This window comes from Labeo rohita, chromosome 6 (assembly GCF_022985175.1).
Source record: "Labeo rohita strain BAU-BD-2019 chromosome 6, IGBB_LRoh.1.0, whole genome shotgun sequence".
Classification (NCBI taxonomy): domain Eukaryota; kingdom Metazoa; phylum Chordata; class Actinopteri; order Cypriniformes; family Cyprinidae; genus Labeo; species Labeo rohita.
Genome location: NC_066874.1, coordinates 19,575,378 through 19,601,562, shown reverse-complemented (window position 1 = coordinate 19,601,562; position 26,185 = coordinate 19,575,378). Strand labels below are relative to the sequence as shown.

General features: G+C 35.7%; 1 protein-coding gene across 6 annotated transcripts in view; it reads left to right on the top strand.

Annotated features, from left to right (window-relative positions):
* The window catches only part of pde4ba (phosphodiesterase 4B, cAMP-specific a), a 188,569-nt gene that overhangs the window by 106,775 nt on the left and 55,609 nt on the right, over nt 1-26,185 (top strand). Inside the window, exon 1 of one of the 6 annotated variants that reach the window (XM_051111567.1) lies at nt 11,282-11,594. The exons of 4 other annotated variants lie outside the window; for them this stretch is intronic. In XM_051111567.1, coding sequence (XP_050967524.1) covers nt 11,503-11,594 — 92 coding nt within the window. In that variant the 5' untranslated portion in view covers nt 11,282-11,502. Of the gene's footprint in view, nt 1-11,281; nt 11,595-24,093; nt 24,249-26,185 lie in introns of those variants that run through there. One more of the 6 variants, XM_051111568.1, reaches the window with a different exon arrangement.

Below are 26,185 nucleotides of genomic sequence, written 5' to 3'. Positions count from 1 at the left end.
AAAAGATGGCATTGATTTTACCTTACCAAATCGAGCCAGAGTCTGGCGATGAAACAGTTGAAGTGGCTGATCGACAGGTTAGCACGGACTACCGTGGAAAGTGTTCGCAATTTGCTTATGTAAGAGAACCAGGTACCAGGTTCTATGTTGTAAACTTTAACATTGTATAATGCATTAATCAGTGCAGCCCTTCAGAGCGCAGCGGCAAAAGTTTAATTTGAACTTTGAGCGTGGAGTGCGTGCCTTGCACGCCAGTGGTGTGCCCCGTTCGATGCAGAAACAAGTCGTCTCGTGCAGCACAAGCAATTAAAATGAATGGGTTTCATAGCACAGCGATTTCCGCATTCGGTGTGAAAGTCGCTTTGTGCGCCATCCTTTACCATTACTCCAACTACTGAGACAGACAGACAGTCAAGCTGCATCAATCACAAATTTTTAGACGACAGTGGGCCCACAGTTGAACAACAGAACTACAGAAGCGTGATTTAGCCGGTTAGCAAGACATGTGTAGGGTTGTTACATAACATAACATACACAACTATGTATTTTGAACGATATATATATTTTTTTGATAGACAATAACTTTATTGCTTCACATCTTTGCAGATAGTTTATGTTTACGTACATCTACATGACACTGCATGAAAGGTCATATATGAAAAGGCATAATAGGCACACTTTAAAGAACACAGCGTATCCGGGTGAAGCAGCTGACAGAGAACAGCATACGCAGTTTGCGTCCACTGGATATTCTCCAAAATGGTGCTATGGTGATGCAAGTGAGACGAATTCTTGAATAAAGTTGTTATTTTTATTTTCTTTGCGTACAAAAAGTATTCTCATCGCTTCATAAAATTTAGATTGAACCACTGATGGCAGATGGACTATTTTAACGACGTCTTTCAGACTTTTTTGTGTCCCTAGCAGTCAAGGGGACAGTCACAATCTTTCCGGTATTCATCCAAAATATCTTAAATTATGTTCCGAAGACGAACAAAGCTTTTACGGGTTTGGATGGGGGTAAGTGATTAATGGCAAAATTTTCATTTTGGGGTGTAGCAACCCTTTAAAAGACATTTTTAATTCAATTCCGAATGACAGCCAACCCTGCTGCAAAAACCATTGCACGTCTGGCTTTATAACCATAGAACATTTCGGAATATCATCTTTAAAATGGGTCTTTTAGAGACCTCTAAAGTGAATTAGTTTGCACTTATCGTGATATTTGTAGTGGTTTAAATTTAAGATGAGAAGCGTTTGGAGCAGTGGCAGTTTTCGTGTGCTCTGAAGTGATTGTTCCACTGAAGATACATCACGCTGAGATGAGTGTTCCTGAGTGCACGATTCGCTCTTCTTGGAACGACCCACATTTTCTGCTTATACACACAGTGCTCCGTGAGCACTCATAAGAGCATATGATTCATGAGAAAATGAATTTTCTGCATTTGTAATGCCTTGTGAAATGAATTTTGTATTGATTAGGATAATAAGAGCGATCAAGCATTGCAGAAGATGTAATGTGGGGATGATTGCTAAACGCTTTTGCAAAGTGGAATTCCCATTCGTTTGATGCTGATCATGTGATCATTTTTCTTTCCCAGAAGCCTTTTTTGTCCTGGTTTATAGTGTCTGTTAAATGTAATAGATTCTAAAATATTGCAAAGAATGTAACTGCATTTAATGATGAAGTTTTATTCATCATTTAATTTAATGAAGGATTTTAGAAGAATGCTGTCCTTATGTGCTGGCAGCTTTCAGATTGTGACGCAGTTTTCTCAAGTATTAGAAGTACAAGGGATTTTTTTTTTTTTTGGAGGGGCTTCTGTCCAGATGAGAGCTGGAAAGGAGAAAGAGCAAAATATCAGTCATCTGATGCCTTAGAGTCATGGCAACGGAAAGATCTTTTGTTTGGCTTGCGTCATGCCTAGTGCCTCGCAATGGGCCCAATTCAGCACAGACTTGCAAATTAGCAAGCGCTTATGCACGTCTGTTTCTGTTTGTTGGGTTGGAAGTTAAATCTAGAGTGTTTTATCTGCAAACAGTTCAAATTCTTATTTTGTTGAACACATTTTATACACACAGAAAGCCTACCAGGCGCACATCAGACATCTGATGCAGGTCATCCTGTGCATTTAGCCAGCAAGAATCATCTCAAAATGTCACCGTGAAAATTTTTTGAATTTGAAGATCAAGGCAAATTGTACTTAATGTGTCTTCCGGGAAACATGCAAGTATCTTCTGTTGCTTCTGAAGGGCAATAATAAATGGGGAAAAAATGATATTTTAACAAAATTAAAAATTTGGACATCTTCATCCTGTTCAAAAGTTTTCACCCCGGGTCTTAATGCATTTGTTTCCTTCTGGAGCACAGGTGAATGTTTGAACATTTTTTATTAGTTGCAGACATCTTTAATGTAAAATATCTTACTCAGGACAGTACTAAATAAAAAAAGAACATGCATTTTGTATGATATCTCTTATTTTGTTAAAATCATTCACATTTTCACAGATTCTGCAAGGGCTTCCCAAACGTTCACATGCCACTTTAAGTGTGAGTCGTATGCTTATTAAAGTACTCCACAGTACTCCATAAAATAAAAAGGCATATATATTTTTTTAAATTTTAGCAGTCTTCAGTGTCACATAATCTTTCAGAAATCATTCTAATATCCTGATAAAATAGATAAATAAATTCTTATTATTTTTCAATGTTGAAAACAGTTTTACTGCTTGATACAGGCTGAAAACACTGACATTTGTAACAGTCTTCATTGTCACAATTTACTGCACCCTTTCTGAACAAAAGTATTAATATAATTACAAATAAGTAAACATGACCCCATTTTTTTATCAGTAGTGTACCTTCATATAATAACAAAGATAATTCAATAATGTAATTCTGAATAAATAAATGCATATAAAAAGCTCACAAGAAATCATTTTGTATCACATTATTAGAAATAAATTAATTCATATCAAATTAACAGCAGGTCCTGCATCAGCAGCACCACACGCGTGCGTCATGGTACTTTTGTGAAGACTGACACGGAAGAAAAGAAATAGTTTAATATTTTTGTTGTTTTTTTTTGCACACAAAAAGTATTCTTGTAGCTTCATAAAATTAAGGTTGAACCACTGATGTCACATGGCCATATTTTATGTGTCAGATATTTTATTGATGTCCTTACTACCTTTCTGGGCCTTCAACGTTTCAGTTGCGTTGCTGTCTATGGGTCAGAAAGCTTTTGAATTTCAAAAATATCTTAATTTGTGTTTTGAAGATTTGAAAATTACAAGTTTGAAACAACATGAGGTTGAGTAATTAATGACCGAATTTTCATTGTTGGCTAAACTATCCTATTAATACTAGGTCTACAGTATCTATTCTCCATTCTTAAAGTCTGGCCACAAAAACAGCAGCTATGATCCATGATAAATCTACCCTTCAATTGCATTAATTAACAACTTCTATGCATGCCTATAAATACATGCATCTAAAAAAGCCAGTACTACGTTATTATAGTAGATTAAGCTTGCACGTGTTGCACGCAAACCCTTAGTAAATCAGGTCTTTAGTCATGCAGCCAAATGTGTAATAAATTTCATGACGATGAGCTAATATTTCATCTTCTGGGAAAAACATTGCCTCTATTTGGTTGTATCACTATTTAGCACTAGTTCTGGGTCCAGAGGTTATTTCTGAATCACCATCAAATGTTTCCCATGGGTTTGACGCAGCTTTTGTGTGTGCGAGTGTGCACATGTACCTGTTTTATATAGGCTAGTTTATTGAACGGCTGTGCTATCTTGGCCTTGTTTCACAGTAATCTGTTAACCCAGCCAATTAGTGTGGCAACAGCACACCATCCACATTTGTCTCTGTCAAGCTGGCCAACTCCTTCACACACATATACACACACACACACACACACAGACCCTATACCTGGGTCAGATTCTTGCAACATTGCCAATATCTGTACCGGTGAACAGCAGGATCCAATTATCACCTCTAACCACAGAGGAGTACATGCTAAATACACAATAATGAAATTACATATTTGGTATATTGCAAACAGTTTTCATAGTAATGACAATTATGTATTAATTGAGGAGAAAAAAATACTTTTATATAGTGTCATATTGGTCTTTATAGCAGTTCGACCTACTCTTTGGAAGCCGCTGAATGTTGTAAATGTGTCATCCACATGTTACTGATATTAACACCCACCCACACATGCAAGACACACTAGGTGTAGATTTGCTTTGGGAGGGGCAAAGTCACAAACCTGGTTTCCATGGAAACAAAGGCAGGACATTAAAGGGATTAAGCGACGAGGTTGCCTCGACGACCGTGCGTGCAGCCGTGCACTTGCGTGAGCGTGACTAGCATGAGCATGAATGCAACGTCATTGAAGTGCGGTGACGTTATTTGCGCATCATCATGAATGCTGTGGATCCGCTGCATCCAGAGGAGCCAAGTTTTGCTAGTGATTTATACTGCAGCGTGTGTGAATCATCTGTTATTTGCTGAACAAAGCCACAGATGACGCTTGAAATTACAGGATTTTGACTGGCTGGATGGATGGTTGTGTGTGAGTTTGACATGAATGTGAGAATAATTTCTGCATTCTGCAGATAAAGCTGTGTGAACCTCAACTGTGTTGAATGTTAAGGTTTTTAGTTGGAGCATTAATGCAAGTGCCCTGAGTTTGAACATCCAAAATGCAGTTTAAATGCCGCTTCAAAGGATTCTAAACGATCCCAGCTGAGGAAGAAGGGTGTTATCTAGTGAAACAGTCTGTCATTTTCTAAAAAAAAAAATATATATATATATATATATATACTTTTTAAACTTAAATGCTCGTCGTCTAGCTCTGCCATGTGCATTCGTACTCTGTGTAATCTGGGTCAATACAGTTAGGGTATGTCGAAAAACTCCCATCTCATTTTCTCCTCCAACTTTAAAATCGCCCTACTTTGCTGCAGAAGTGCTGACCCAGTGTTTACAAAGTGAATGTGCGAAGAAGGTCAAATGCCCTTTACAAAAAAAGGTAACACAGCAATGTTGGACGATTTTGAAGTTAGAGGAGAAAATGAGATGAGAGTTTTTCGACCTACCCTAACTGTATTGACCCAGATTACACGCATGTGCATCGCAGAGCTAGTTAAGATGAGCATTTGAGGTTAAAAAAAAAGTATATAAATTTGTATTTTTTATTATTTTTATTATTTTTTTTTTTTCAGAAAATGACTGATCGTTTAACAAGTTAGGACCTTTCTTCCTTGGATGGGATCGTTTAGAGCCCTTTGAAACTGCATTTAAACTGCATTTTGGACGTTCACAGGCACTACTATATGGAGATAATTCCTAAAATGTTTTCCACAAAAAACATAATTTCTTTATGACTGAAGACAGAAAGAACATCTTGTTATTATTAAAACAATATTATACTATTGTTTTATGTAAAGGTGCATGTTAGGGTTGCCATGTTTTCACAACAAAACCAGCCCAATTGCTACTCAAAACTAGCCCAGTTGTATTTCGAGGGGTGTCCCCAGTTAAAATTGCATTCGGGGGCGTAAAATAAATGCTTTGTGTCAGGATTTCCCTAGTAAATTCACATTCCAGGGGCTAAATATGACATTATTTGGGTCGCTTCAATCCGCAACACCAAAAAAAAAAAAACGCGGACTTGGCAACACAGATAGTGTTGCTCACTAACTTGTTCAAGTACTCCTGACACTATGTATAAATGTATATTCTGTGAAAATTACAGTGTTTTCTGACCTTAGATGCATGTAAACCTGTCGTAAGGGGCTCCAACTCAATATTAGGACACTTTTACGTTCCAAACTCTCAAGACCTTCGTTCACCTTCGAAACACAAATTAAAATATTTTTGATGAAATCCAACAGCTTTCTGACCCTGCATAGACAGCAACACAACTGACACATCAGTGATTCTTAATTTTAATTTGAAGATACAAGAATACTTTTGTGCACAAAGAAAACAAAAATAACTTTATTCAACCATTTCTTCTCTTCTCTGTCAGTCGCAGGAGCGGGCTTTCTGACGCAGAGCGTTCATCTCTGTTAGTCACATAGACTTTTAACACTCTTCTTAGTACCTTTCTAGGTCTTGAACGTGTCAGTTTCGTTGCTGTCTATGCAGGGTCAGAAAGTGCTCAGATTTTATAAAAAATATCTTCATTTGTGTTTTGAAACTGAACAAAGGTCTTAAACTTTGTACTTTTTATATATATATATATATATATATATATATTTATCCTTCAGTCTGACTGCTAATAATCTATTAACTCTTTGTTTAGTGTGATGAATTCCTGCTGCCATGCAGGTTTGTACATTTGCTTGGATAGAGAGTGATCTTGACATGAGAGAAAACACAGACGCTCCAACAAAAATCTCTTCTTGTTCCAGCCATAGTCCTGCAGCTTTGCTCCCTACTCTTCTTCCACTGCACACTGCTCACATACTCTGGATGTACGGACACCCAGTAGACAAGATAAAAACGAGGTCTTCTGCCAAAATGTGGTGACTGGACATTTTGTTGATTCAGGAACACCATCATTTTTTATGACAATTGTTCAATTCCTCCTGCGAAATTGGTTCTCTGACCTAATCAAATGTCATTACCTTGGTAGCGGCACATCATTCTCAAACAAATTGCTTGTCTGATGGGCAGACTTCTATGGTAGTATGGTTTTAGTTTTTTCGAAAAATGTCTAATGATGCTTTGGAGACAAATTCATGCGCATGAAGCACAGTCACCTTGACAACTTAAGCCAAATTCAGCATAACAGCAGGGAATTCATACAAATCTGATTGGAGACTGAGGGACCATTATGTATTGCATTCAAATTCTTTTGTTCTTGCATTAAAGCCTAGCTAAAGAAACTGGGGACTAGTCCAAGCAGCATATGGCATAGACGTTGCCAACAAGACAGGCCTTTGGCAAATTTGAGTGCACTCAGCTTCTAAATCCTTAGAGTACATATATGCAACAGCTGTGTTTCATGTTCCAGCCTTGTGAGAGCCAAGTCTATCTCTGAGATGAATTTCCAGCATGGGTTTCTATGTCCATAACAGGTATCGTCTTAAGTGGTTTTTCAGCGTCTAGCCTGTAGTAAAGAGCACCTGCAGAGCACCAAATTCACCTCCTGAAGATACACCTGCGTGTTTTGATATCCTCTGCTCCAACATCAAGTAATTAATAAAACTAATGTCCAATTTATATCTAACACCAGCATTTTGCGACAAACATTTTTGACAGACTTAGATTACTTAAGAAACAGAAAAAAAATGTAAAACTAGGGCTGTCAACTCAAGGCTGTTCTCAATCACTAGCGGTGGTCTAAATTTTTATTTTGTTTGCTTAGGGAACTAACAAGTCCAAAAGACACGAAAAACATAAACTGTTCCCTGTTTAAATTCAAAACATGAGAAAGTAAACTATAAAGTATAAACTATTAATTATTCATGCTTTTGCAAGGATATAGATAGCTACTTTCAATACTTCAGTCATTTGTTGAAAAAACATGCATTCAGTTCTATATGAATAATATTTAGGCATTCCAATGTGAACCAGTTAAAAAAAATAATGTATAATCAACGTACAAAACTTCTCAGCCCTAGAGGTCGTACTACACTGTGCTAAATATACATGTGTAAGTACATGTGAACTAGGACTAGGGTCACAATATCGAATTAATTTGTGGCCAAATTAATTCACAATGATGATATTATTGCAACATCTATTTAAAAAGTTTGAAAAATAAATAAATAGTAATGTTGTCAATCAAATTCATCTTTTTTGTTTTCGATGTTTTTTATCCAGTGAATTACTCTGAGTATGAGTGTAGGGAGGAAGAGAAGTTTGTAACCATAACTACAAAAACATACAAAGAATAAACTTACTGTTCATCTGTACTTCCTGCAGACTTCCTTCTCCTTTTTTCAGTTTTATGGCTGGTGGCCACCAGTATTAAGGTGCAATGATGTATTAACATGATTTTCATTATTTTTATAAATATCACAGTTAGCTGTGCTGTGCTGTGCTGTGCATTAAGTCGTTTTGAGTCTCAAATCACTGTAAAAATCACCATGTAAAAATAGCTAGCTAATGCTGCTGATGTTGTATGCTTTAAATGATTTATGACAGCTAACATTGTCTAGCTGTTCAGTCATCTATGTTCCAGACTGAGTCATTTTGAGCTGGTAACCATGACATAGCTTTAGATATGACTGACATGCAGCTCTACTCTATTTTCTTATACAGACCTCTGTTGTCGTAATCATTGACTTATTCTTAAAGGTCATCGGACACCCATTTTCCACGTGTTGATATGATTCTTTAGGGTCTTAATGAAAAATCTATAATATATTTTAATTAAAAATTCTCAATGGCTGTGTAAAACAACACCCTTTTTACCTTGCCAAAATCAGCTCTGCAAAAAGCACCCTGTTCTGGTCGAGGCTGCTTTAAATGTTAATGAGCTCTGCTCGCCCCGCCCCTCTCTTCTCTCTGTGGAGTGACGAGCCTGTTTACTTTAGCCGTATTTAGCCGCTAAACTTGCTAAATAGCACGTTATTAGGAAAGGTGATTGCAGAGATTCATAAAAAAAAAACCTTATACTCACTTCTGCTGTAGGTGAAGCTGGATCACGAATGATTTGTGTGAACATAGGTGCATTCATGTAGATCGGGAGCCGCATTCCCTTCACAAACAAACTTAATCCACTGCATCTTCAGCGGCTCAGATGTCGGGGGTAAATGACAACCACTATGTTCATTATTACATCCAGCAACACAACACCTCAATCGCTCAGTCGGAATCTTTGCAATGTGCTTTTATTTTCACATCTGTCCTTCAGACTTGTGAAATTGTAGTAGTTATTTTAATAATTCACAGATCAGTTCACAGGCTAATGGGACGGCAATTATATCTTTCTAATGTGCAATTTGTTTTCTTCCTGTGTAAACTTCTGAGACACGAGGGCTAAATATTTAAAAGTTAAGAAGAATTTACTGTTGCAATAGGCGTCATATTTTGAAGAAAAACTATTTGTTGTTCAGATCAGTGTTTTTGGACAAATCTTAGGTGAATTAATTGATCCGGTTCACTTCCATGCATCTCATTCATAACTGATTGAACTAGAACATCTCATTCATGAATCAACTGGGACATCTTGATTTTGAACAAACTGAATGAACTGGGGCGTCTCGTTTGTGAATGTGAATCTGCTGATGACTGTTGTTCGATTTGTTAGTCTTATTCGCAACAAGGAGAGAAAGAGAGAGAAAATTAATAATGTGAAAAAAATTGCTTACTAATGCTATGCACAAAATTATATTATTGAAACGATCTTATGAACTTCATTATAGCTATTATTCTTGTTTTTTATACTTTCTTAAAGGAGTAGTTCACTTCCAGAGCAAACACTTACAGACAATGTACTCACCCCGTTGTCATCTAAGATGTCTTTCTCTCTTCAGTCGAAAAGAAATAGTTTTTTGAGGAAAACACTTCAGGATTTCAGTTTAAATGCAGCTTCAAAGGGCTCTAAACAATCACCTGAGGAAAAAGGGTCTTATCTAGCAAAAAAAAAAAAAAAAGTATACTTTTTAACCTCAAATGATTGTGTTGTCTAGCTCTGCGTGTACTTTGTGCATTCCAGTTCAGTCGTCCAGAAGCACTGACCCAGTGTTTACAAAGTGAACGTCCAAAAAAGGTCAAACGCCCTTTACAAAAAAGGTAAAACAGCGATGTAGGACAATTTTGAAATTGGAGGAGAAAATGAGATGGAAGTTTTCCAACCTACCCTAACTGTATTGACCCGGATTACACAGAGTATGCATGCACATGCATGCACAGAACAAATCAATGAACAAATTCATCTTTTTAGTAAATAGACTCACTGATATAAGATGAGCATCAATCCCTACCATTGCTTTATATCAGAACCTTTTTTTAAAAGATGAGGATTGTTTCAGATTAAGAAGACGACAGCTTGCGACACATCTAATAATGAATAAACATTTACATTAAAGGAAGAACTGCATTTGATTATCAACACATGTTGACAACTCAAAAGTAACAACCAGCACACCATAATTGCAAATAATGCAAATATCAATAAAAAATTGGGTGGCAATAAGCATGATTTATTCATACTGTGGTGCATGGTGGGACAGAATACATATGGCGACATGAGACATACTGCTGTTGCACAAAACAGCATATGTAATAACCCAAAGGCAGATCTATACAGGTGGAGCTGGGGAGGTGGAGGGTTTCAGAGGAACTCTGCAAAATGAAAGCACGCTGCAAAATGCTCTGGTGAATGCTAACCACCATTTAAATGTAAACCAGTAAGCTCAATTGGCTGTGTGTGCAACATGAACCAATCAGCTTGTGCGAAGTAGTTCAAAGCTAAGAATATCGTTAGCTTGGGTTAACGACACATCAGCCTGCACCGTCTAGAGTTTTCATGACAGAATTTTGCATTTAAAACAGTAATTGTGTGAAATAATATGACAACATTTTTCAATATACTTAATTTTTTCAGTTTTAATATAATTAAAAATGGCATTTATTCATGTGATGTGAAAGCTGAATTCTCAGCAGCCATTTGTTGCTCAAGAAAATTTTTCAGGATTCTTTAACATTATAAACGTCTTTACCATCAACGCTGATAAACTGAACGCGTCCTTGCTGAACAAAAGCATTGTGTATTGTTAGGTTTTTAAATGTCACTTTCATCAAACTTTTAAACTGCAGTGTACTTGTAGTTTACTTAAGCTGTAGCCCTCCATCCAAAGTAAATGTTCAGAATCTAAATAAAGCTACAATAAGAACTTCCTAAATATAGAGCCGAAATAGCCAGTCAGGGCCAGAGGGATACCAAATAAAGGGATCATCTGCTAATCTCTCTCCTTTAGAACAGAAAGATACAACTATAATGGATTTTGGATAAAGCATAAATCCTCTGAGACTGTCATCACGACAGAGATCAGCAGGGCGTCTGGTTTCCATTTGCTAGACTGTTACCATGTGTATATCCTAGTTGTTGATGAAATCCATCAGAGTAACATTTAAACTGTGCAAGAAAAATAGGCACGTGTCTTCTGTCTTTAAGTGCGATTGGAAACAGACTTACTCACTGTGTGATTTCCCCCGCACTCCGGATCTTCTTGTTTACTGCTGAGCAGAGGCCACCGTCTTCCTGTTTTTGAAAGTAAAGAGCTGCGGTACACTCGAGAGAAGCTGTTTCTGCCAGGTGTCAGCGGACCTATGATACTCGACCCCCTGAGGAGGTAGAAGCGTGACCGAATGACAATGCAACCAGAGACTGCCACTAACAGATACAGTAACCCTCTCTCCGTTGCCCTGAGTCCCTCCAGCGTTTTTGACTGGTGGAAGGATGAATTTAGAGTTCAAAGAGCTTCCACTGGACCACTCCTGACTCTGTTGGGAATTTAAATATGATGGATTTTAACCTGTCAGAGAACAAGCACTTTGTAAAGTCCTGTCTGAGTCTGGGTACCTACTCATACCGACGGCACTCTTGGGTCTGGTAAGCACAAATGTGGGCGTATGGTTGTAACCACTGCAGCCACCTGTTCGTTTGTTTAGATTAGTTGACTTAGCTTGCGTAGCTTGTTGTAATGGCAAATCAAACTCATTTATGTTCTAGGTGCACAGTTGCACATTGTTTTGAGAGCAGAATGTTCAAAATAGGGTCTTTGTGCCATCACAGTTTTAAGGTTATCCATTCCTTGTATCAGAGGATTCTGAAAGCTAGCAACCCTAGAATTGATATCCAGGTGGATGAGGTTTAATTTTACTCATGCAGAGGCGAGGACTTTTCTCCAGTGAGACTAAAATGTCTTAGAAAAGAGAGTGAATTTCTTTTAAAAATCTGCTGTTTTGTTCTTGGAAATGTATGACCTTTTGCCACTGTCTCTATTGCAGTCTCTCAGCTTGACATATTCTCATTGCTCTCTCTCTCATTGATAGTCAGGCTTGAATGGGTTCAGTTTGTGGTTGATTTATTGCTTATTCAGTATTTTTAAATATATACTTAATATAACATAGCAGTATATTCTATATAGTGCATTATTAAGTATATTTTTCACTTTTCTTGCCTACACAAAATGAAATAGGAGGTGTTTCTTAAGATCACATGCACATATTCCTTATGAGAGATTTTCTTACTATTGGGAGATGTATTACTTACTATTGGAGAAAGCGTAACGGTCAACTTGGATCACGTGTGCCTTGATTACCAATCACATTACAGCCTTGACGTCATTGAATTTCAGTTCAGAGTTGTGTGTCACTCAATCGCCATTTACGAATACTTGTCGCAAAAAGTCAGTTAAACGGCATTATAAAACTGCATTTTTTTGTTGGTGTAAACTCTAAAAATAGTTCAGTCCAAAAGTATTGTTGAGTGTAAAACATAGTGAAAATTAGACAATAGGAGGTCGATTCATTAACCCTTAAATGCATGTGTGTTTCACTAATCAGCATTAAATATTCGGGTCTTTAGCGACCTGGACCTATATATCCAGCACGGATGGATCTCTACAATAGCAAAAAACTCTCTTGATATTTTAAGAACAGTTACCAGAATCATATTCTCAAAACTATCGCTTTCAGTGACTTCAGAGTCAACATTTTGATCACTGGCAGCAATGACATTTCTATTTTATTGCGGAATTGCTCTGCTGTAAAGCCATTCAAACCAATTCAGTTCTTGCTGATGATATTCTTTTGTTTTATGCCTACGATAAGTATTAGTGAAACATCACATCATTATTGTCCATCAAACGGTGCCACCTCGAGGAATAAAGGTGAATTGCACATATTGACTCATCAGATATTTACATATTTTTTTGCATGAAAAATATACTTGCATGATTGCACACCTTGGGTCTCTAGCGACCCTATACACTTTTTACAAAAAAATTATGAGAAAACAGATATTCTTTTATGTTTTGTCATATTGTTCATAATGAACAGATTGAGGAATACTAAGAAAGTTGATGTCAAACTTAACAAAATGAAGGAGGGAGCGGGTAGTGAATGACATCCCAGGTCGCTTAAGACCCGAGGTATGCATTTCAGGGTTAAATGATAAGCTGTTTCCTCCATTTACATCCATTCAAAGAAAACGGCCTCTGGTCTCCTTTCCCAAACCGGAAGTGTTAGCTTTAGCCGTTACGCTTTTTTGGCTAAAGGTTCCAGGCGTGCCTTCTATCAGCTTTGTCTTAAAGATGCTCTTTTCTGTTTATTTTGTTGGCTGTTATGGGAGTTACTTGGATGTTATCATGACACCTAGTGGCTGGATGATGCACCTTGCAAAAAATGAAAGGTGTTCGATGCCATAATAGAAATTTACTATTTATAGTTGGTCATTATTCAGTGACCCTATAATATAGGGGTTATTTAGGTAATATGTGCTGTTCTTGGCTGGTCATGTTCTCTAAAAATGGCTGTAAATTAATTGTCGTAAGAGTGAGATAGACTGTTGCTTTGCTTATATAGTATGCTTGTATTGTGTTTGACCAGATTAGGTGCACATGCTCCCCTCAAACTTTTTGTTTCAGAACTCATTTGTAAGAGCTGCACACGGGCACACAGAAGGCAGCTGTCATGCCTGTACAGAAGATCAGCTTACAGCATGCTTTGTGACAGGGTCATAGAATACTCTGCTCTACACATATCATGTCCAACAACAGCCCTGACCCTTCTAACAGTGTAATACAAGTGTCTGATATGGAAAAAGTGTATGTTATTGTTATAGCATACATTCAGAAAGCAGTGACAGTCAGGGTGACTTGCTTGTTGAACTAACTAACTAATCTACATGATTTTTGAGTTTACAAATAATTTACCTACCCCCTTGTCATCCATGATGTTCATGTCTTTCTGTCTTCAGTTGTAAAGAAATTATGGTTTTTGAGGAAAGCATTGCAGGATTTTTCCACATATAATGGACTTCATTGGTGCCCCAATTTTGAACTTCCAAAATGCTTTTGAAAAAAATCTGCTTCAAAGGGCTCTAAATGATCCCAGCCAAGGAAGAAGGGTCTTATCTAGCGAAACTTATTGAAAAATAAAATTTGTATACTTTTTTAAGCACAAAAGCTTGTGTAGCACAGGCTCTGGGATGCGCGTCCACGATGCTATGAATTAGTAATGGATCGTTCTTGAACGATTCTTTCATTTTGAACAAATCTTTAATGTGACTCAGGAAGAACAAGTCGCCTCGTGTAGTGATTCGTTCAGTCGCGAATGCGCAACATCCTGTTAGGTTCTGTACTGGAATTAGTTCACCTGTTTCGAGTCTTTGGGTTTTTCGAGTCATTCGTTCATCTTATGGGGCTGTCACGTGATGAACGAACGACTCGGACCCGAAAACTTGTCAGATAAGAGGTGAGGTGAGCTAATCATAGACTAAAGACCCAGGTAAACAATGAATTAATCTTTTCTATTTCTTACAGCATTATAGTTTTGTCTTGTTTGTAGTGTGATCAACGTTTGTGTAAGCTGTAGATGTGTTAGGGAAGTAACACGTAACATTTTAATTATATTTTGCTAAAATGAACAAAATGACTCGAAAAAAGATTCGTTCATTTTGCTGAATGAGACTCAAAGGTCAGAGTCGGTAAAATGATCCGAACTTCCCATCATTTCTACGAATCACGTGTAAGTTTATCGTCTGTGTACTGAGCATGGCGAAAACCTCCATCTTATTTTCTCCTACAACTTGAGAGGAGGACATTGTTGTACCTTTTTGTTTGTAAACAGCGTTTGACTTACTTGCACTTTCTTAGTCTTTGCGCGTTCACTTTGTAAACATTGGGTCTGTAGTTCCACGTGACCTTTCGACGTGATTCAGTAGTACGTAGCATTGTGAACGCGCATCCCAGAGCCTGTGCTACACAAGCTTTTGTGCTTAAAAAGTATTAAAGAAAATAATTTTCCAAAAAAAATGACTGATCATTTCGCTAGATGAGACCCTTCTTCCTCGGCTGAGATCGTTTAGAGCCTTTTGAAGCTGCATTTAAACTGCATTTCGGAAGTTCAAAATCGGGGCACCAATGAAGTCCATTATATGGAGAAAAATCCTGAAATGTTTTCCTCAAAAACCATAATTTCTTCATGACTGAAGACAGACAGACACGAACATCTTGGATGACAAGGGGGTGAGTAAATTATTTGTGAATTGTTGTTCTGGAAGTGGAGTTCTCTTTTAAGCACAACTTTGCTATTAAAAGAAGGTATCAACAAGAATTTACAGAGTTCCAAACCTGTACTTTCCATTATAATTATTACATTTAGTAAACAAAATGCAGAAGAATAAAAAGAACAAATAGATCTACCAGAGTTTTTTTTTTTTTTTTTTTTTTTTGACAAAACTTGCCTGATCAGGGCTTACAGTACACATTTACCTCATAGTGAGCATTTTTATGAACTCTTTGACGGTGCATTGTTGTTTGAAGCATTCCTATTCCCAGTTCAGCCACTTTTTGAAATCGACCTGAAATGTAATTCACAGTTCCACATCCCTATGTCTCCACTTCCCCATCTCACCTTCAACCTAAGTGAGATTTGAAATTGACTGCATTACAAATGGAACTGATCCCAGTGCTTTAATACAGTCTGTTTACTCAATTATGGAATACATTACGCATTAAGCAGCAGACACCTGATAGGGCTGCATTACTCATGAAAATGAGATGCGGTTATGTGTAATTTTCATGATCAGCAGGTTGTTATCCCAGTAGCTGAAACTTAAGTGCTATCCTGTGTTTTTGCCAGTCAGATAAGCTTGTATAGAGTGAGTGGTGAAAGGTGAAAGCGTGTAGATTGGGTCCGCAGGGCTCTCAGATAGCCAGCTTCGCAGTGGGAGTCAGGTCCTTTTGACTTTTACCACCCCTTATGATGCCATTTCATTTCCCCCTTGCCCTCTAACACTCATTTTCACAAGTTCTTTTTTTTCACCTTCTTTTTTTTTCACCTGCTTTCTTTCACTTTCTAATAGCTTTTCAGACTGACTTATTTTTCTTCTTAATGTTCTTTTCTTCACTTGCTTTAAAGCAATAGTTCACCCAAAATGAAAATTGTCATCATTTATTGACCATCATTTAGATGTGCTCCAAATTGTAAACTTTTTGAAGCCTTTTGAATGGTTATACTGGCAGTCACAATTATTAATCAAAATATATATATATATATATTCACTTTCACATAAGCACAAATTAAGAGAATGTCAAGTTTATTTTACCTCATTTTGTGTCCTGATGTATTTATCATATAAATTACCACTTTCAGTATAAAGTCAAAACAGGTACAAGAAGAAGCTAAACCAACTGCAAGCAGTTCAGGTTTGCTTGCAGATTTAGTCGCCGCATAAAGTGCAAATGATCATATGAAAAAAAACAGACACTAGGCAAACACTAGGCAGAAAATCTATCAATTTAAGAGCAGAGCTTTTGACATCTGGCAACCACAAGCATAAAAGATTCTGGAGGCTTATTACCAATGCAAGACAATGTCAAATGACAAATGATAAATGAAACATTTTTAGGTTAAATAACCAGCAGGCAAATATTGAGGCGATTATGTTTCATTGATTGAAACAAGCAGAATTCATGATCACGATTAAAATATGATTTATAGCTCTAGTTTTATGTGAGGAACACGCCGAAATATAAGTCATTTCAGTGTGTTTTTTCATGCAGATTTATCAAATGGTTTCAGATAAAGCTGGCTTTTCATTTCTAGGTGAACTGTGCCTTTAACTGTTCTGTTTTTTCTCTCTCTACTTGGCTGTCCTCTGTCTCACACCTGTCAGAGAACATCACATCTGTGAATAAATCAAAGAGATGCATGAAGTTCCTATTGGACTTGTTAGATTGAATTAGACAGAGCAGGTAAACAAAGGTCTGTGCACTTTGATTAGAAGTGAGAGAGAGAGTGTCACATGAATCTGTGAAGTAACCCCTAGAGTGACAGGTATGTGATGTTATGCAACGATTCAGTGATTTTGAACACATTAAGTCCGAATATGTTTGTGCTTGGTGTTCATAAGGGTGAAATTCAGAGAGAACAATTTAATACTCTAAGTATTTTTTTCAAGGTGATTCTGTTAATAAGTGCTGACCAAGGTCAGGAATTAACAAGGGTCTGTGGCAAAAATACCACCAAAATGAACAAAATGCCCCATAAATTCAAGACAAAGGGGCAAAAAATACCCCTGCACAAGTAGACAATGTATTACGGTTGTCGCAAATAAAATTGAATGTGAATATGAATGAAAAGTGTCAATTTGCGGAATTATATTTAGATTAGCTCACACTGCATCAGATTGTTGTTATGTGCTGTTTTGTGCAGTGTTGAACCTTATAACCAATCAAACGCATTTCTGTTGAACTTAGGAATGCATTGGCCAATCAGAGCCGCTTAAATTAGTCAAAGCTGATGAGTATGCACGCTCATAAACGAATCATAAACAACGCAGTGCAGTGTAAATAAAAGATTAATTTCGTAGCTTCAGCGATTATAACAAGAGGTTTTGCGTAAGTTGTGCTACACCGATATGTTTGTCTATGAAGCCAGAATTTGACATGCCCAAAGTGAAACTAAAATGTTTTTGTATTGTTTTCTATATCTATATTAATAATCATTGTTACAATATAAAGAGCAAAATAATCTACAATAATGATTTTTGTCATAATATTGCAGCCCTATGAGCTCCTGATTTTTACATGTATCATTTAGATACAGTTTTAAAAGTGTATTTTTATTGACAACAGTAAAGTAATTGGGTAAAATGTAAATATTTGACATTAAAGACAGGTCGTTCATGTTTATAGTGAGAGGAAATTAGTGAGAGTCAAATTCTGTCAATAACAGATTTGGAGAAATTTGGCACTTACTCACAATAAAAAAAATAAATAAACAAAAACACAATAATTCACAAATAATCGCAACTCCATCAGTGACGTAGGTTTTTAAGGTCAATACCCTGATAGCACAAGTATATCTAGGAGATTTTACATTTGCAAGACGTAGTTTGGTAATCTGCAATACGTCTGTTGGACGTTTCCTATCAGATATCAAATAGATGTCTTTTAGATTTTAGATGTTTAAGATGTTTATTATTTAGAATGTATGTAAAACTGACATCTTAGAGATGTCTGCCAGATGTTTGTATACAGCAGATGCTTTCCAGATCAAGAGATCTTTAACAGATATCTTGCAAATGTACGTGTGCTATCTGGGATAAATTAATATATTTGTAACAATACAGAGTTACATGATGCTTCATATAGAAAGAGTAACAAAATACATTTTCCCTAAAAAAAAAATACTTTAAATCCCAATATTTTTGAAGCCCTAATTCATGTTTTCTGTTCCACAGTTCCTGTAGACTACTTGAGGTGAAATTATAATCAAGGATAATTTGTAATCAGTTTACTTGAGCGCCTCAGAGTCAATCACTAATCAACCCCAGACACAATCGAAGAAATGACATTAGAACAAAAGCTGGTGTGCTGCTCTCCTCTCTTTGTCTCCTGTGTGCCAGTGCTACTCGGGTATCAGGGTGTCAAGTATGGAGGTTAGTTGTACAGTAGGTAACGGCTCAAAGTGACCAAGTAGGTGAAGTCTGCTTGGTGATTCTGTTCCTCAACCTGTTTGAAGTGTTAGACGGATAGTCAGCCTTCTACTGCTGTTCACGCTGCCAGAGATGAGTGTCGTAATGGGGACAGTTTAAACAGAAATGTACATTCTGTCAACATTTACTCACCCTCAAGTTGTTCTAAACCTGTATGAGTTTCAGTTGAACACAAAAGAAGATATTTTGAATAATGTTGGTAACCAAATAGTTGACGGGCAAGTCTTGACTTCAATATGGAGGGAAAAAAGCAGAAGTCAATGGCTACTGGTTTCCAATATTCTTTAAAGTGTCTTCTTCTGTGTTCAACAGAAGAAAAAAAACCCTTACAGGTTTAGAACGAGTGACAGAATGTTTATTTTTGGGTGAACTGTCCCTTTAAAGGATTAGTTCACTTCCAGAACAAAAATTTACAGATAATGTACTCACCCCCTTGTCATCCAAGATGTTCATGTCTTTTTTGATTTGAACAGAACATTTCAGGATTTCTCTCTATGTAGTGGACTATGGTGCCCCCAAATTTGATCTTCCAAAATGCATTTTAAATGCAGCTTCAAATGGCTCTAAATGATCCCAGCTGAGGAAGAAGGGTCTTATCTAGAGAAACAAAAAAATAAAAAAATTAAAATAAAAAAGTCTAGCTCTGCCTGAACTGTTTTTTCTGGATCAAGACAGTTAGGGTACGTCTAAAAACTCCCGTCTCATTTTCTCCTCCAACTTCAAAATCGTCCTAGATTGCTGTTTTACCCTTTTTGTGAAGCGTGTTGATCCTCTTTGCATATTCACTTTGTAAACTCTGGGTTGGTACTTATACAACGATATAGGATGAATTTAAAGTTGGAGGAGAAAATGAGATGGGAGTTTTTAGACGTAGCCTAACTGTCATGAATGGAAAAAACAGTTCACACAGCTAGACAAGACAAGCATTTGAAGTTAAAAGTATATAAACTAATTTTAAAAAAATGATTGTTTCACTAGATAAGACCCTTCTTTATCAGCTGGGATCGTTTAGAGCCCTTTGAAGCTGCATTAAACTACATTTTGGAAGTTCAAATTTGGGGGCACCATAGAAGTCCATTACATGGAGAGAAATCCTGAAATGTTTTCCTCAAAAAACATAATTTCTTTACGACTGAAGAAAAAAAGACCTGAACATCTTGGATGACAAGGGGGTAAATTATCTGTACATTTTTGTTCTGGAAGTGAATCCTTTAAGATCAGCACTTATGTTATTTCCCCCCTTACATCTGCTGGATTAAATACAGAATGTTATTTTAGTAATAATCAATTGTCAGTTTAATTAATGATCAGTTACCAAACATAATTCTCAATACATTAAAGTAAGTGTACAAGCTCATAATACACTTTTTATATAGACTGTTAAGGTTAATGTGTAAAGTAAAATCATCTTATATATTTGAAGATGTAAAAACTATAAATGTTAATAGTGTACCCCTGATATTGTCTTAATTTTGGTGAAAATCTTGAAAGACTTTGACTTAAAAGTAGACAGTTTTGGTATTTTTCTTGTTTTTTAGTATTTTGTTACATTATTTAGTAAGTTAAATTGTAAAAAATGGGAGTATTTTTATTTTTTTTTATTTTTAACGTAAAAATACTGTAATGAGGAGAAGTAGTGGATCATAAAATATTTATTGTGCAAATGTTACTCATATTATGAGCCATCCTTTAATTGTTAGTTGAAGTTTGATCTATTAATTAATTATTATTAATTAGTTGCTCATCATCTCTTCTCAATTAAGTTATACAACTCAAATGATCATAAAAGACTCAGCAGGCAAGGTTTTAATTAAATATCAGCTAAGTCTTACTTGAGGCTTGATTTTCTTTGTTTGTAAAATTCTGCCATCTAGTGGCAGTACGGTGCACTCTTATAAGTGTTACTGGCATTCGTGTTACCACTACATTTAGGGTTTCAATGCACTACTAACCCATTAACACTTAACAGCCATATCCTTTTGCATGACTTTAATTAAACATGTTTTATTAAAATCATTAAACTGATTACATTAAATAAGAAAGCACATTAGATAAATGATTTAATCACAGACGTAATCATGGCTCCCGAGGCTAGTGTAGTAAGTGAAGTGTATGAAGTCAAAAAATATTTAATTTTTAACCTATTAGGTTCTTAAAGGACAAATTTTGATGAATGATGTTTAATTGTTTCATTTCGACATGCAGTGTTGTGACATTTTTTCACACTGAGTCAAGTCTGAATTCACACCAGCCTGTTTGACTCAGTCTTTCTTTTCCTAGTATTATCAGCTGCATACAGCAGACAGATCTTCCCCTGCACTGCCACTGTGTCCTCTGCTAAGCTCAAACTTCACACTTATAAATGGTTATGTCTTGTGACAAAGTTTACTCTGTTTAGCTTCATGTCTCTTCACGGCTTGAATTCCTCTCAGCGGAGTTCACGGACGAGTAAGCGTCAATGACGACAGATCTGTGATCTTTAAAGAAATTTTATTACTTATTTTATGACGACTAAAGATCACAAGAGATTCTCAGAGAACTCTTTAATCCACTCGCCACGTCATCGCACATCAAACAACAGTGACTTGTTAAGTAGGAAAGACTCGTAAGGAGGAATGACTGGAATGTTTTGTAATCCTATAACACAAAACACGTTTCTTCTAATAGATGGTGAAATTTGTTTCCTGGAGTGGATTTCTTACTATGCATTACAGAACTTAATGTGCTGTGTATCATTGCATACGGTGTTATTTCAATTAATGATAAATGAATGCATAAATAAAGTGGTGGTCCTTCACTCTATACTTGATGCTCTATTCACTTGCATTTATATGCAAGTGGGGGAAACACAAGACCGGAAACACAAGCTCATGCAGTTTTGTCTTCTGCTGTACACCAAAGTTCAGATCTGATAACCTCTGACCTGTGAATACACATAGCACAAAGACATTTGACCAGTAGAGGATCTAAGCAGCGCATATTGATCTCTTAAAAAAATCTAGCAACACACAAGCTGAAAAACGGCATGTTTTTCTGTCCTACAGGTCTGATGACAGTTAAGGTGATTACAGCTTAAGGAAGATTGCAGCTGTATTAATTAAACTTTTGACTATCAGCTATCAAACAGGCACATGGTAAAGACAGAACATATTATATCATAAATGAAATTCTAATGTCATTAACTGATCATTATGTTCATATTTTTTACTGAAAAATTATACAGACAGAGCATGCATTGAAAAAAAAGTGGAGTAAGATTTCCTTATACAGAGTTTTCACTCAGAAATTGCGTAACTGCATAATTACAAAGAAACAGCAAGTAACACATTGAATTAAGCATGAAATACTATTTTATTGTAAAACATACTTCAATAATCTACACTGTAAAAAATAAAAAACACAATTTGTTGAGTCAGCTTAAAATAATTTGTTACCCTGCTGCCTTAAAATTTTAAGTTCAGTCAACTCAAATAAGTTTAGTCAACTTGAAATGTTAAGTTGTAATAAGTAACAACTTAGATATTTGTGTTTGCTAAACTTAACAGATGGGTAAGTAACCCAGCTGCAACTTAAAATTTTAAGTTAAATCAACTCTAGTATCTAAGTTGTCACTTAGTATAACTAAGCTGAATAAACTTTTTTTTGAGTTGAACTTAAAATTTTAAGGCAGCCAGGTAACAAATTATTTTAAGTTGACTCAACAAATTGTTTTTTAGTTCTAGTTCAATAAGTACCTTTTTTTTAGTGTACTCCATATTATATAAAGGTGTAATAATACTAAAATTCTGATACAATTATAATTTATATATATATATATATATATATATATAATATTTATTATTTGTCTGTGTGTGTAATATTATGAAATATTATTGCAATTTAAAATAACAGTTTTCTATATAAATATAATGTAAAATATTATTTATTTCTGTGATGTCAATGCTGAATTTTCATCAGCCATTACTCCAGTCTTCAGTGTCAAATTATCCTTTAGAAATCATTCTAATATGCTGATTTATTATTTATTTATTTTATTTATTTATTTATTATTTGATTATGTTATCAATGTTGGAAACATTGTTTTTGTAACCTCTTATAGTTTTTTCAGAATTCTAAAACAATAAAAGTCTTAACTATCACATTTTATTAATTTAACACATCCTGAATAGGAAGTATTAATTTCTTTCAAACAAAGAAAGAAAGAAAAAAAATTACTGACCACAAACTTTAAACAGTACTTTATGTTGTTAAATGATTTCTATTTTAAACAAATGGTTTCTTTTTAATGTTTTATTCATTAAAGAATCCTGAGCAAAGTGTCACAGTTTCCAAAAAAATGTTAAGCAGCACAACTGTTTCCAACATTGATAATAAATCAACATATTAGAATGATTTCTGGAGGATCATGTGACACTGAAGACTGGAGTAATGATGATGAAAATTCAGCATTGTATCACTGGAATATTTTTTTTTAAAGTATATTAAAATAGAAAACCACTATTTGTAAATTGCAATAATATTTTACAATTTTACTGTTTTTTTCTGTATTTTTTAATCAAATAAACTCAGCCTTGATGAGCAGAAAATCTATATATATATAGAGAGAGAGAGAGAGAGAGAGAGAGAGAGAGAGAGAGAATGAAACACTGAAAGCAGTTGTTGTAAATTTAAGCATCAGTACACTATAGTGTACATTTCATTTTCTAAATAATTGCATTTACCATCATTATCAGTATTACTAAATATATTAATATTTTTACAGATGGACTTTAAGTGGGCCAAGGTAATTAAAATGTTAGATGAATTTGCCATTATTAACATGCTAATATATACCCATGTATCTAAGTTTTTTTACTTATTAGTATCTGTTTCGCTGTAGTTTATGCATTAGCAATGAATATTAGTAATTTAATTAGGTCAGTACATACAAACGCTCAGTGCTCATGCATAGTTTTAAATGTGCTTTGTTGTAAGTTCCATGTCATCACAGCTCATAAGTCTTACCACAGTTCGTCACTGAACCAGACGGTGTTTCATTTCAGAAGTCGCAAAGAGCCCAAACCCCTTTTACACTTCTTCAAAACTATCCCAACCACGAATTGAGGTATTCAGAAAGCGATAAAACATTAATAGCCCTTCTGGAATGTCCAGTGTCCTTCATTAAATCAGCCTATGTGTATTTTGTTTGTGTCTACAGCAGACATTTAGGAATGAAAGTTCTCAGTTGTTCAGACATTCCGACTCCTAGTTGACAGCTCCGCCCCGGGTTTCATGTGCGGCCGTGTTCTCTTTTAGAGAGCTGAGTTGAGTGGTAGCGCAGCTGGACTTCAAAAGGAAGTGGCTGTGCGATGAAGTTGAGCTCTGTGGGAGGGCACTAAGTGTTAGGGGAGTCATGCAGGGAAGACGCTACTAGAGCACGCTGAACGGCACAGCGCTGTGTATTAGGGCCATGCTCCGCAGGTCGCCCTGCCACAGAAGCAGGGTTCATTTTGACTTCAGTGAGGAGGTGGTGAAGAGGCTGCACACCTCCACCTTAAGGTTAGAACTAACCTCCTCTTTTTCTGTCTCTGTTACGTCTCAGACTCTGTCTGGTTCACATGCTTTCACACACTGTCTCTTCCTCTCTGTTTTTTTTTTTTTTTTTCTGCTGACATGTTTGCAATTACCGCAGCTACGTATCCAAAGTACTATTTTGAATATATAGGCCACTACTTGTCCATCTCTCAGCCTGTGTCTACGTCATGAATTTCTATCCCTTTCTTCAGGACCCTTGTCACACAGCGATCAGATGTCATCTCCTGTTGCGTATCTTTTCTCTTAAACCAGATCTTCATCTGTGGTGTCACTTTCTATACTTTTTCTTATTGTCCCCTCTTTTTTTCTGGGGTTATTTTTGAGTTCATTGTGATGAATTGTTGTCGCTCAAGCAGTTTGCGAATGTGTTTGTAAGTAAACGGAGCTCTGTGTTTATATAAAAGTCAAATTGTTCACAGCTGTTGTACATTTTCCATCAGGCTGTTGTGTGTATGCGCCAGATCGTATGTTATATACGTGATCTCTGTGCTTGTGATATCAGTTGATACATTCACCTCCACTGTAATTTCACACCTGAGACCTGTTCTTGCTTTACTTTGTCCGAGTAAACATCGCCACACGGTTTTAGCTCAATTTTGAACTGAAATAAGCTTCCGGAATGCGAACGTTTTGCCCTAATTGGGAAGATAAGTTCTTAATTAAATGTTTTGTTTTATTTAATCTAATTATTCAGTGTTATTTTTGTATAATACTATATATACTATTATGCTATTATGATATTATTAAAGTATACTATTACAATTTTTGCTAACACTTTACAGTAAAGTGTAAGGTGTAAACTTTAGTTAATGTAAATGTAACATTAACAAGCAATTAACAATACAGTTATTACACAATTTATTAATCTTTGTTAATGTTAGTTAATAATACAGTCATTTATTGTTAGTTCATGTTAGTTTACAGTGCATTAACTAATGTTAACAAACAACTTTTGATTTTAATAGTGAACTCGTAAATGCTGAAATTAACATGAACTATTAATAAATGCTGTAGAAGTAGTTCATTTTTAGTTTATTAACTAATGTAGTTAACTAATGTTAACTAATGAACCATATTGTAAAGTGTTCCCCAGTTTTTATTACGGTTTTGAACTCCTTTTTCATTTTCATTTTAGTTAAAGTTTTAATAATCGAGTTAAACTAATTAAAATATGAAATGTGGCCCTGGCAGCTTTCTAAAATAAAATAAACGGTTATATAAATATATATATATTTTAGTTTAGTTTAGTTAATATTTAAAATTAAATATTTTATTGGTTGTATTTATTTAATTAATTAGTTAACTAGGATAACCTTGATTCAGTCATTCCCTGTCCCATTCATTCATTCATTTAAATGTTGAGCATTCATGCTTTTTTAATCAGTTGTGCTATTTGTTGCATGTTTCAGTTTTTCCGTTTATGAGTGCACTGTTTCTTCAGTTATGAATCTATCTTTGTGTCAATCTGTAATGCATGTTTATATACACTCTAATTGTCAAACACATGAATGAATGAGTTTGTGAACATCTGTGTTTACACACAGCGTACTCTGACGTCCAGGCTGGGTGTGTAAAGGTCTCCTATGACTCCAAATGCCAACAAAGATAATCTCCACGTTGTGTGGATTTGTTGTGGATTTTGCTGAAGGGCAGAAATGTGTGGCTTGAAACTGAGTTCTGTGAGATACTTACACCTGCACATGATATGTTGCCTGGACAGCGTATGTAGATTGTACTGAATATGTGACATTGAAATGTGATCTTTGAAGAGATATTTTATCAGATTTTATTTATGAAATCAAATCACTTTTGTTACTCTACCATGTGCATTAGTGTAATGAACATAAAATGTTCTCCTGTTGTATACAGTTAGGAGAAGTGTACAAAAATGCACAGAGTAT